We start from the raw sequence: 14,052 nt of genomic DNA, 5'->3' as shown, positions 1-14,052 counted from the left end.
GGTTTTTTGTTGAGAACTCTGTTACCAGGCAATTTGGAGCTCCTTTACATGTTGTTTCTTTTTCTCTTGCTGCTTTTAGGATTCTGTCTTTGTTCTTGAGCTTTGAGAGTCTATTGCTTTGTGGTATTCTTATTTAGGTTGAATCTGTGTGATGTTCTCACACTTTCCTGTACTTGAATATTTATATCTTTCGCGAGGTTTGGAAAGTTTTCTGTGATTATTTCTTTGAATATGTTTTCTACCCTTTGCTCTTGCTCAGCTGCATCTTGAATACCAATAATTCTTAGGTTTGGTCTTTTGAGGTAATTTTCTGTATCTTGTATGCAGTCTTTGTTCTTTTTTGTTCTTTTTTCTTTCTTCTCTGTGTCTTTTCAAATAGCTGGTCTTTGAGCTCACTGAATCTCTCCTCTGCTTTGTTCAGTCTGCTAAGAGCCTCTAATGAGTTCTTCAGTTTACCAAATGTATTTCTCAGTTCTGATATTTCTGTTTGATTTCTTAAAAGTATTTCAATCTCTTTATCAAATATATCTGATACATTTGTGAATTGCTTTTCATTTTTATCTTGAGCTCATGAGTTTCCTTAAAATTGGTATTTTGAATTCTTAGCTCATAAATCGCCATCTTGTAGGGTTGGATTTTCCCTTGTCTTTTGGGGGAGGTCATAGTTTCCTGTTTGCTGTTGTTTCTTGTGGGTGGGTGTCTGTGTCTTTGTATGGAAGGATTAGTTTTTAATTCCAGTTTTCTCTGTCTGTCTTGTTTTGTTTTGTATTGGATATGTTTGCTTAGAAATTTTTTACCGCTCAGCCTCTGCCACCGCTTTGGCCCTAGGTGACCTTTAAACCCAGGTTTGCCTTGGCTCTAGTAAGCGATGGGAGTGCTGCTTGTTCTGAATGAGGGAAGTCCCAAAGGGATTCTCCTGGCAGTGTGAGATGGCTGACTAGGAGTTTGTGCCCAAGGGATCTGTGGAATGTGCCTTCTCCAGCGTGATGCTGCTGAACAGCCACTGTGATTCGGTGTCTTCTTTGGCCAGGTTACAGAGCAGAGTGTCCAGGACTAGGGCTGGTGGTCCCATCTCCCAACTTTTTCTCTGCGTGTTCTTGGGGGTATTTCTCTCTTCAGGCAGTCGCATCACTTCCTTCCCATGGGTTAAGGCAAGGACAGGTCTCCTGCAAGGAATCCCAGGAAGGTGAGAAAGCTGGTCGACCACCTCAGTCTCACTTTTCCAGTATCACTTTTCCACGAGTTGGGGGAGGATTTTCTGCACTTTTATTGCCGGGCAGAATCAGGGGGAGGGGCATCATGACTATGGAAGTCCAATTCTTCTTCCATCTGCATGGAGTTTTTCCACTTCTCCGTGGCCTCAGGATCTGTCTTGTCCTCATGTTTGGGTTCTGGGTTGTTGCTGGTGAAAATCTTGTGCTGTATATTTGTTTTAGGTTTTCTGCGGAGGAATGGGAGGAGGGAAACCAGCGCGCTTCTGTGCCACCATTTTAAAATGAATGTCGCAAGTTCTGCTTTAAACAATATTAATAATAACAATTATTTTCACTTCATAAATAGCTGCTTTGTCTGATCTCAGATGCTTTGTGATGGAGAGCAGGGAGGTCCCATCCCAGCTTAGTAGACAAACCTTAGAAACTGTTGTAGCCATCATGGTTTTCTTTTACCTTTTCTTTTTGTGGAGGAATGATGATGGTAGTGTTTGGCTTTCTTTTTGTTTATTTTGTTTTTTTAATCTTCAAACATTTAAAATTACTAAAGTAAATGTTTGCCTTTTCTTCATTCTTTCCTTTTTACTCTGAAATGAAATAACATGAAAATGGCAGATAGTTATAGAAAAGTATGAATATCTATACCTCGACATGATTAAATATACTTTCTTTATCTTCCGTGGTCAGATACAAAGCGAGAGAAATGACACTGACAGGGAGAGATGACTGGCCGCCAGAGGCAGGGACTTGGGAGTCTTGTCTCTTCTAGTCATTGTTTCACCATCTTCAGAGAACTCATGCAAGTCCCCAAGCCTCAGCTTCATCTACAAAATGAAGAGTTCAGAAAAGATCATTTCTCAGATTCTTCCACAAAATTCTTTTATTCAGACTAGGAAGCTAACTGTTGAAGGTAAAAGGAAGCCGATTTTGGTACATAGTGATGATTAGAACATGGGTTTGGCTGGATTTTGAATCCCATTCAAATCCATTGAATTTATGCCTCAAGAAAATTTCTTAGACTCCCCATGTCTCGCTTTCCTTATATGCAAATGAGGGTGATAGTACCCATACCATAGAGCTACTGTGAGGATTAAAAGAGGTTGAGGATTTGCTAAAATCCGATATTTAAAATTAGAACACATCATGTGACTATGGTTGACATTTCATTTGAGGTACTTAGTCTGCTATTTTTAAGTTCTTAAAGTTTTTAAAAAAATATGTGAAGGCCTCAGTCACGGGTTCATGTTTCCGGTGTTCCCAGAAACAATGCCTATCCTTTGAATGTTGATGCCTTAAGATGCCTCTGGAATTGACATTTAAAGTAACCCAGAAGCTTATTCTCATACAGGTATTTTTATTTTAGTAAAGGAAAAGTGAAATTTTGTCTTCCCTGTTACATAGAAAATGTTGATTTCAGGTAAAATCTAAATAAAAATGTATTAATAGCTTCTAATGACCTTTGCCTATGAAGAGACAAAAATAAAACTTAAATGTACAAAATTTGTGTAAGTTATAAAGCACTTAACGAATGTGTTATTGTTGTTGATAATACAATACCATAGTAATCAAACTCTGTAAATTACCTCAAGGCTAAAATTAATGACAATTTTATGATTTTCTTGCACTTACTATTTTAATGCTTTGCTATAGAAAGACAGTGGTTAAATAAGTAGGACTGGGTTGCCAGAGCAGATTTTCTTTAGTTTACTTTTTTTTTTTTTTTTTTTTTTTTTTTAGCTAAAACTTGCCTTCTGAACTATTTTGGCCTTTAGAATTGGTTATTCAGTTTTTTGTTGCTTTCTTTTCATAAGCTCAGCAGATTGGTCTCTTTCAATTCTTAAGGAGTTCTCAAGACTTTGCCTTGAAATCCTGGGCAAGATAGAAGTGGAGGAGAGGAGTATATTAGCAATCTTTTGGATGGAAAACAAGATAGAAAATAACGATAAAGCAGAAATCTGTACCTAAAACCCAAAATAAATATACCCAAATACCTTTGTAATTATATTAGTGTTATAAAAATGTAAAGTCTAATAGAAAAGTTAAGATGATAAACCATCAATACTGTCTTTACCTTTTGAGCCCATGAATTTTTAGCACCAGGCTGATAGTATGTTCATGGGAGGGGAAATTCCACGCTTATTTCAAAGCCCTAAACAGAATTTTGGTACATATCTTCCTTTGGACTGTCAGCATATATTTGCAGACTAGTGACAGTGGTGGCATGGCCCAAGGATTGAATTTGCAGTACTACCATTGGTGGCCATTTAATAGGTAGAAGATGGATGTACAGAGAGAATAGTTGGAGATCTGTGTGCACATTTCCAAAGAGATTGGTTAACGGGAGAATGTTACTGTTACTTAAGATGTCCTCTGCAGTTTTGTATCTAGCCTGGACTAGTCTGTTATGGTTTGAAAGCAGATTAAAGCTATTGGACAGATGTGATATGTTCTTACACTGGCTCGTTACAGTGAAGGGAAGCAGACATAGGGGATTACTTTGTGATGAATTTCAGTTCTGCTGACTTCATTGAATTGATTGAGAGCTAAATTAAACATTTTAACAGTTGTAAAAGTTAATACTGAAAAGATTAATACTTGAAGCTCTCCAAGCCTTAGAGTTTATCAGATATCTAGTATATGTAGGGATGAGGCAGTTATATAACAAGTTGTGGAGTATAGAAGGATCTGGTGAATTGAAAAAATAGAACATATAAGATGAAATCTAAACAGTACATTTTAGAGGCCTGTACTATCCTATCCTTTTTAAAAAGTCAAGAGTCAAGTATTCATTGTTTGCTTATTGAAATCTTGATAGCATTTGCTAACTCAGTGGTTCTAAAGTAAATCCTGGAGTTAAAATGAAATAAGGCCTTATTAATACATTTAAATGGCAAACAGTATTTAGGCAAATATTATAAATATCTGTATATTTATATCTAGTCCTAATATCCTAATTCAGTATCTCTCCTCTATGAAATAGAAAGCAGTTTTGTGCTATTGCATGAGCAATGCAGTATTTATTTCCCATCTTGCAATGAAAACTGTTGATTGTTTGCTCTTCACAGGTCACTGACAAGGAACAGGAGTTTGCTGCCAGGGCTGCGAAACAGCTCGAATATCAGCAATTAGAAGACGATAAACTTTCTCAGAAATCATCTAGCAGTAAACTCTCTCGGTCTCCATTAAAGATTGCCAAAAAGCCTAAAAGCATGCAGTGCAAAGTGATACTTCTAGATGGATCAGAATATACCTGTGATGTAGAGGTAAGTGTGTGTCTTAAGACTTTTTTGTCCTAGATATTGAGAGCTGGGGAATGTTGGTATAAAATATACAAGATGCCTCTTTATTTCTCTAGGACTCTGGGAAATTACTCAAACCCAGTCTCTAAATATAAAATTATTTCCTAGTCTCTAACGGGATCAGATTAAAAATATGTATAATGTCCCAAAATGTTACAATCAAAAGTAAAATGTGATCGTATATTTTTTAAAAGATAAAATCTCCAACAATATGGTAGGAACAACAACAAAAAAAACATTTGAAAGCTTTAAAAACAGACTTTAATATCCCGGCTGTGAGCTATTATTTGCATGAATTTTATCCTTTTTTTGCATAATTTATGGCCACGTCATTTGTTACTTGGTGGAAAGTTTACAAATTCTGTACATAGGGTTGGTGGGATAATTTGAAAACGTCCATGACCTTCTCTTGCTTGGAGAATGAGTAATTTTTAAAATGCACATTGTGGTGGGCATTGAAGTTTCAGTGTAAAAGGGTATACTCTTTGTTCTTCTTTGTAAGGAAAATAGATTCCTCTCAGAGAAACGGCAGTTGAATGCCTTTTGTCAGAGATGTTTGTCAAGACCAAATTAGCAGATGAGAACACAACCTGTCTGGAGCTGCAGAGACGGCTGATTGTTGAGCTCTCTGAGTATAAGGGAGAATTCACACAGGGCATGAATTCAGGCTCTAGGAGCAGGTCTGTGTGTGCACCAAGATGGAGTGGCTTGCACTTTTAGCAAGGTGATTCCATTTCAGATGTGATGTCTTCATTCAAAGAGCTCATTCTTCCTGCCTCCAGTTCCTGCCCTTGTCATAAAGAGGGGAGGGTATCACACACATCTCCAAGCCAGCCCCTCTACCCTCTAATTCCACCATGCTTTCAAAGTCTACCCTTTCCTCACGCTTGTGCTGAGACTCTGTCTCAGGCAGCACAGTCAGTGCACACGTGTGTGTCCTCACATATTTCTCTTCCTCGTCCCTCATGACAGCTAATACCAAGCCCATCTTATTTCCCATGTTCCCATTAACTCTGCTTCCTCTGTCTCCCAACCCCCATATAATTCCTGTTGTGTTTTGTATAATGCACTCATGCACCCAGTGTTTTTCTTGGAACAGAAGATTCAAATCCATTTCATGCTGAATTCATTTAGGATGGAGATGAGAGGTGGGTTACTAAATTGTTACAGATTGCAGGAACATAGAAAAAAATCTATATGGTTTTTGAAAATAAAGTCTTACGTCAAAAATTATTTAGTCTGTTGTATACCAATTTATAGAAAATTTAGTCATCCTGTATCCTTATAAACATTGATGGGCCGCTGCAGGAATCCCCAAGGACCGTGCACAAAAGTATTTCTTGCCTTTTTCTGGCTTTGATTTTGTTTAATTTCTTAGACCAACGTGTCCAATTCCTCATCCAGATGTGTACCCTGGAAACAGGCAGCTCCAGTAATATACTTCTAACTGAGTTTTACTATGAAACTTACAGGACTTTTATAACCTTGAGAGATACTGTATTTTTTCAGTGTAGATGCATTTTCTGGAAAAATTGATCCAAGTCAAGAGAAACTTTTCCTCTTAACTTTGAGGAGAGTTTTTCTATTGATTGCATATATATAATGGAATAAATAGACTAAACTGGCCATCTTCGAGTCCTGGCTATCAGAGTCTTCCAAGAGTCTAGAAGAACGTTTATAGTGTTTCACATAGAGAGGATAATGCCTTCGGGTTGACCGAGGCACAAGTAGTATCGAACATTTTGTCAAATTTAATTTATGTCTGTGCTTCAGATTCATTATAGATAATCACTGTGGTTACAAATTTTTTATTTTATATTTACCTTTCTTTTAATGTCACTGTGAACATTTTGAGTGGCACAGCAAACTTGGCCAGTAATTTTCCTCTATAATATATTATTTTTATACATTTGACAGATTCTTAAGAGTAACTTTTTTTCTGGGATATAAAAACTTTTGCTGGTAGAATTTTTTCAGTTTCACCACAGACATTGATATCAGGAAATACGTGTTCACGACTGACATCTTTGTGAAGAAGATGGAGAAATTTGGACACAGTAAAGTTCATGGATTAATTTGTAACCGATTGGTTGAATAAGAAAAATGAATTGTAAATCAAGCAGAGTGATTCTCAAGGAGGCAATGAGGTGCTAGTTAAAAAAAAAAAAAAGAAAGAAACATGTTACGATGGCTCTTGTGTTTTGATAGAAACAATGGAAAGTAAAGTTTGGCTGGTGAGCTACACACGGGGCATACTAGGTAAACAGAGAAGGGAAAGCACTGTCCAGGGAAGGTGTGCTTCGGTGTTGGCTCTCTTTGAAACTGAGTCTGTATCAAAGACTTGATGAAAGCACAGAAACACAGCTGAACAATTATTTTTTAAGCAATATAGAGCTTTAAAGCCTACATGGCTTATTTAAAGAGGTTGATGCCTCAAGTGTCAGAATCCAGTTTTATTATGAAATGGACAGTGTGGGACACTGAAGCAAAGCAGGAAAGCTGACATTTAGCAGGAGTGGAGGTAAAACTTTACTCTGATAAAAGGGATCAAGTACAAAATAGAAATGTGTTTGCGAGAGGGGCTGTCAGACTTGGTAACAGTTTGAGTAAAACTCATCTTTAGCTTTGAGTTCATTACAAACTCATCGTGAACCAACAGTGTGTTACAGTTGTCAAAAGCATTTTGTAATCACAGGCTGTTCCGTGGAAGCGTAGTGTTCGGTTTGCAGAAGGCAGCGAGCCATCCTGTTCCCTGCGTTGCACAGATCCTGCCTGCAGGGCTGTGTTTCAATCACATGCGATAAATGCTCTGAAGCCACCAGACTGGGGAGGGCTGTTGGTAACCCGTGTGGTTTCAAGGAACTTCCTTAAAGTTTCTGAACCTAGGTTTCCTCAACAGAAAGATGAGGGTGAAAATACTTGCCTTGAAAGGCATCATTGAGAAGATTAAAGCAAATAATTTATTTGAACACTTTCTGGGATGTAGCATATTCGTAATGGTCTGTGTTTGGTAATGATAATACGAACAATGGACTTTGACTTGAGCTTATTCAGCAAGAATTATAGGATGGTGAATGATCTGGAAACTTTCATATGAGGAATAGTTAGAGAAATAGGGTGTGTTAAATATGGAAAAAAAAAGATTGGTGTGGAGGACAGGAAAGCTATTCTCAGTTACTTGGAAAGGTGGAGACTGAAGGGTTATTGTAACTTTTATGTATAAAAAGCAAAACTAAGGTAGAAGTTACAGAAAGATTGTAAGTTAACAGGAAAATAATGTCTTTAACGATCGCTGTCAACCTTGTGATGACAGATGCATTACCATGGGAGGGCTCCTGTAGAAACTGTAGGTGCGATTATGGAAGCCACTGGTTCCTCAGATGCTGCCTCAGACCATACCACATCCAGTGCCCCTTCCTACTGCCACTGATGGACAGAAGGGACATACAGACGCAAAAAAACCAGAGTGAAAGAGGTGGAATTTTTTCCCTAATCCCTCTCTCCAATATGTGGAGTTATAGATGAATTAAGAATGAAGGCGATGATAACAGATGAAACTTTTTTTTGCATTTAATAAGGCATCAAAAAGAGCATTTTATTTTCATAAAATTGTGATGTTTTTCTCCATGGCATATTGAATGCCTTCATCACATCAACTTAAAATCATTAAGGCTCAACTCTGCCATGATGGTAACATGAGAATTTATAGGCACCTGTAAAAGACTCCCTGGCAACACACACACACACACACACACACACACACCACACACACCACACACACACCACACACCACACACCCCCCACACACACACCACACACACACCACACACACACACACACCACACACACCACACACACACACCCCCCACACACCACACACCACACACACCACACACACACCACACACACACACACCACACACACCCCCCCCACACACCACACACACCACACGCACACACCACACACCACAACCACACGCACACACCCCACACACACCACACACACACAACCACACACACACACCACACAACCAACCCCACACACACACACACACCACACACACACCCCACACACACCCCACACACACACCCCACACACACACACCACACACACACACCACACACACACACCACACACCCCACACACACACCCCACACACACACCCCACACACACACACCACACACACACACCACACACACACACCACACACACCACACACACACACACCCCCCACACACACACACCAAACACACACACACCCCCCACACACCACACACACACACACACACCACACACCACACACACACCACACACACACACACACACCCCCCCCCACACACACCACACACACACACACCACACACACACACACCCCTCACACACCACACACACACACATCCCACACACACCACACACACACACACACCACACACACACACACACACACACACACACACACACACACACACACACACACACACGCGGCTACAGCGGGAGAGACTCATCGACCCAGAAAGCAAGATAGAAGGAGTAGTTATCTGAGAGCAATGACTGAACACTTACTGCCTGTTTGATCCCCACCATTTCCCCACCCATGTTTCGATGCTAGCCTTTTCAGATCGTACTTTCTCTAACTTCCTTCTAGCAGTCAGCTTAGATCATTGTAGCATTCAGTGCTTTTCCATTTGAGATAATTTTTTTTTTTTTTTTTTGAGACGGAGTCTCGCTCTGTCGCCCAGGCTGGAGTGCGGTGGCGCAATCTCGGCTCACTGCAAGCTCCGCCTCCCCGGTTCACGTCATTCTCTTGCGTCAGCCTCCCAAGCAACTGGGACTACAGGCACCCGCCACCACGCCTGGCTAATTTTTTTGTATTTTTAATAGAGACAGGGTTTCACTGTGTTAGCCAGGATGGTCTCAATCTCCTGACCTCGTGATCTACCTGCCTTGGCCTCCCAAAGTGCTGGGATTACAGGCATGAGCCACTGCACCTGGCTGAGAGACTTTTTCCTCGCTAATTTTTTTTTCAAACTCAGTCTTGATTATTTAAAATATAAGAAAAGATCTTCTTATAGCAAGCTTGATACATATGTTTGAGAAATATTTACACTCTGCCAGATTTTCATGTATGCCAACAAAATCACTATGTGATTCTCTTCCTCTTGTACTGTTAGAGAATGCAATCAGTGTCCTTCAGCAAGTTGGTTACTGTTGTTGATGTTTATTTCTCAGACATAAATGTTAAAAGAGAAAATAAATAAAAATACCTCAGTCCCATGCAATGGAGGTAACAGTCCTCCCACTCATCCCATTTATTTTCATTTTGTTGCTTCCATGTTTGGTGACTGATTGGAGTCTGACTGATTAGTGTACAATGTATTCCTAGTGACTATCCAATTAGGACTTTGCTTTCTCTATTTGGGCACCATTCTAATCTAGTCTGATTTTGTTTTGGGAAAATAAGTCAAGCTTGATCTCACATCTCAGTCCATGTTTCATCAGATAGGTTTGCTGCTGCATCTATTAAAAGTTTCAACCATTGTGTAGTGCGGTTTGGTTTGTTTGCCATGAGAAGCCCTGTTGGTGGAGTTGTCCGGAGCATTGCTGTAAGAGCGGTAGGTGTTACTCAAAGGGTCCTGCCATGTTTCTCTCCCCATGTGAAAGTCAGCCCCTAAATATTGCCAACTTAATAATGAGGGCAATTTACAGCTTATAGGACCCAGGTACCTCCATGCTGGGCTAGTATTCCAGGGAAACATGCCAATGAATGGGCCACACTGGAGAGAGATTTGCCACCAGATTGGGGCAAATCAGTGAGAGCGATTTAAATGCAGCCATAACACATGAAAAGCTGGCCCCTAGAGCTTGTCTAGAGGCCTGTGGTGGAATGGGCTCGGTGACTGAGGACAATTTAGATCCCTTCAGGATAGGCCTGGAATCTGGAATAAGTACAGAAATGGTCAAGTTGACTCCAATAAACATTGTTTGAGACCATCCAGAGATGCTTGTAAGGGACCAGAGAGGATAAGGAAATTTATGGAACTGTGTTTCTAAGATGCTTTTGTTACCTTCTAACTATTGCTCAGTAAGGGACTATTAAAAACTTGCCTAATATTCTGTCTTGCCTGTGATTCAATTAATTGTGCAAATCTTGCCCTGTTTTATGAACCCTACTTATTGGGATTCAGCATCTTAGCTTTCCAACTCTTATAGGTTACATGATTAAATCTTTTCCAGCCCCTTTAGAAGTGCTGGACCGGACAGCAAATAGAATTGCCATAATCTAGAAAGTTAGAGTACCTTTTCCTTTTCTTGAATTACAAGAAATAATAATTGTAAACCATACAAATAAGGAGTGTTTTAAACCAATACAAGTATTGTTCATTCACCAAACACATAAATCACAGAGCTTTTGATTCCATGTAGCTCTGTAAGTTTCCAGTTGAACCTATAACATGCCACCCTCCTCCATGGATCTCTGCTCAGCTGAAGAACTTACATCAAACCATCCATCACGTGCTGTAACCAAATGGCCCCATCCAGCAGCAGCAGTAATTTCCTACTTGAAGAATGATGCCACTAGGACTCTGGAGGATGAAAGGACTTTAATTAACCTTGTTTCCTAGTGCGATGGCTCTTTGGTGCAACCATAGGAACAGTTACACACAGGGACTCTTAACATGCAGTGTCTCATTTACATAGTTACCATTAAATCTTCTTACGGTATTGACATTTGTCTCAATAAGCTTTCATTAAAACAGACTCTGTTTACTAAAACTGTTAGCTCCATTTTCCTGGTTTTCATTTTTAAAAGGTAATAAACTTTAATAGTCCATCATGAGTGTAGACAAGGCCTAATAAATATTCTAAACAATATAAATATTAAAAATGTGAGCGTATATTTCAAGAAATATAAACAATAAGAGTCCTGCTATTTCACTGTACTGTAGGCTGTGTTTTGGAAGCTGAGTGGCTTTGGGAACTTGAGGGCCTGTGTGCGTTCAACGGTCGATGCTCTACATGAGATAAAAATCCACTCAGGCGTTCTTTTTGCTTACTCCCAGTTTCTCCCAGTTGTCACGTTGTGTGAAGGCCTAATAGGATTCATTTCTCAAATGTTAGTATTCTAATGTCATGATGCTGAAGCCCTAGGTTTACCTTTTCGTGCAAACCTAACTCCTTTAAGTCTTCAGGCTTCCAGTGTGTTTGATGGCCACTTTGTGTTGCTGATGTCATGAAATGAACTTTCCCTCCCTGTGCCCAGGCAGAGGGACTCACAGGTAAACGCTCTGCTCCATCGTCTTGCCTGTTTCAGAGGACAGTGTCTCATCTCTGGATTTTGTACAACACCGTGGTTAATTTTTCACACAGGAGATACACATGACTTACTGCTTTAATACAGAAAGCAGTCTTCCAAGTATGAAAATATTCCCAGTTTTCTAGTTTTCACCATCCTGTGGCTAAGATTTCAGGTGATACTTCCTTTTTTTATCTCTAGTTGACTTGCATGAAGTTCACCTCTGTCAGAATTTTCCCTAGCATGATTCCCGACAGTTTTCCCATGTGCTGTGGAAGAAGTCCTTTAAATTTCCTTACTCTGTGTGTGGCTTGAGTGCCACAGAGCCCTGTGAAATGGTGACTTGGCCCACTCAGAATTGCCACTGACACCTTTCCCTGGGCTCAGATGGCGGTGCTGCCCTTTCAGCTGCTTCTTCATAAATAAAGCAGCTTTCCCTAATTCCCCATAGCACGCTGGAGTTCAGGCTTTAAGGAAAGACAGTGTAACAGCACACCGGCTACATCAGGTGGCATTCCTAGGAGCTGTAGAACTCCTGGTCAGTGTCTTCCTGCCTGATGCCCACTCTGCTCCTGCATGGCAGGTACCAGCTCACACCTACTGTAGGATGGTACCCTTTCTGCTCCTCAGAGTCCAGGCCCCCAGTCAGCTCTAACCTCAGGGAGAAAAGGAAGCGTCCCACTTTAGTCCAAGGCATTCCTTATTTACTTCCTCAGGAAAAGAATCTTTCCAGCATGATAGACTTCAGCCAACTCCTTGGGTGGCTCCAGTGGCCTCCAGTCTGCACAGGTTTATCTGGTGCCCCGTGACCCCGGTACAGGACTGCCTGCTCCCAGTGCACTTTACCAGACTTCTTTCTAGAAGTGCACCTATACTTATAATTTCCAAAAATCCCTTAAGGTGTAGTCTCTATCAGGTACACCTTTGTCTTCTCTGAGCCTACTTCGCCACCAGTTAAATGAGGTGTAGGAGACAAGGTTCTGTTCATTGTCCGTTCCAGACGTAAGTCTGTTTGGCCGTGTGGCAGAGACAATCTCACGTCTAAGCCTAAGTCTTTGCCTCCTTTGGTCTTCATTAAAATCTCTGCATTTTCTAGAATGCATTGAGCAATTTGTACTTTATAAGCACTGACATATTCTTTTAACAAGAGTGAATCATTTGGGTTTTAATTGTTTATCTTAATGCATGTTGGTTTTTCTTGTTTACAATTTTAATCCATAAAACATGTTACCACATTGTGTACAAAAGGTACCAAAGAGCTGTACTCATTTTGCAGGGACTTTAATAAAAAGATTTGCTTGGGCGCTTGTTACATTCCAGACACTGAAGACCAAATGAGCCAAAGACTTGAGCTTACGTGTGAGATTGTCTTCACCATAAAGTCAAACAATTTTATATCTGGAAGGGATATTGGAAATAACCTTTTCTCCTGCGTTGTTTCACTGGTGAGGAAATAGGCACAGAGAAGCTAACAGTGTGTCTGAGGACACACAGAAGAAGGCTAGAACCAAGATCTCCTGCTCTCTGTTCCAGAGGTCTCCGCGCTACAGAATTAAAACCTGCAGAGTCAGTTAGACATGGTGGCTCACGCCTGTAATCCCAGCACTTTGGGAGACCGAGGTGGGAGGATCACATGGTCAGGAGTTCAAGACCAGCCTGCCCAACATGGTGAAACCCTGTATCTATTAAAAATACAAAAATTAGCTGGGCATGGTGGCATGTTCATGTAATCCCAGCTACTTGGGAGGCTGAAGCAGGAGAATTGCTTGAACCGGGACCCGGGAGGCAGAGGTTGCAGTGAGCTAAGATTGCACCGCTGCACTGCAGCCTGGGTTACAGAGCAAGACTCCATCTCTCGAAAAAAAAAAGTAAAAATATGCATTCTCCAGCAGCAGAAGGAATGATCCAAAGGATAATATTTGTCTCCAGTATGGACTTGTGATTTAGTAGCGTCACAGGATCTTTCGGGCGTTCCTTTTCCAGCCGGAAGCCTCTGGGGTGGGTGGCGCCTGTGCCTGATTTTTGCTCAGGCCCACTGGGCTTGTTCCACCCACTCGACCTGGCAGGCTGCACTTGGCTAGTGCTACCAGCCCAGATCCCATGCCTGTCAAGGGCAAGCCAGGTGCGGAGTGATGAGGGGTGCATGAGCGAGCAAGTGCGGGGTCCAGCCACTATGCACAGCCAGACACGCTGGCTGCTGTGGCAGGGCAGATGGCTCTAGGCACTGGCACAGGCACCGGCTCTGGG

The 14,052-nt window shown here is 40.9% G+C and overlaps 1 protein-coding gene across 32 annotated transcripts in view; it reads left to right on the top strand.

Annotated features, from left to right (window-relative positions):
• LOC105478842 (erythrocyte membrane protein band 4.1 like 3) overlaps positions 1 to 14,052 on the top strand; it is a 159,855-nt gene that overhangs the window by 62,449 nt on the left and 83,354 nt on the right. For all 32 annotated transcript variants that reach the window (XR_011617073.1, XM_011736516.2, XM_011736519.3 and 29 more), the window contains one exon: positions 4,277 to 4,474. Coding sequence is in view for 31 of the 32 variants with exons in the window: in XM_011736516.2 (XP_011734818.1) it covers positions 4,277 to 4,474 (198 nt within the window). In the remaining variant the exon portion in view is untranslated. The remainder of the gene's footprint in view (positions 1 to 4,276; positions 4,475 to 14,052) is intronic.

This window comes from Macaca nemestrina, chromosome 19, assembly GCF_043159975.1.
Source record: "Macaca nemestrina isolate mMacNem1 chromosome 19, mMacNem.hap1, whole genome shotgun sequence".
Classification (NCBI taxonomy): Eukaryota; Metazoa; Chordata; class Mammalia; order Primates; family Cercopithecidae; genus Macaca; species Macaca nemestrina.
The sequence above is the reverse complement of the archived record's forward strand: the minus strand, read 5'-3'. Positions and strand labels throughout refer to the sequence as shown.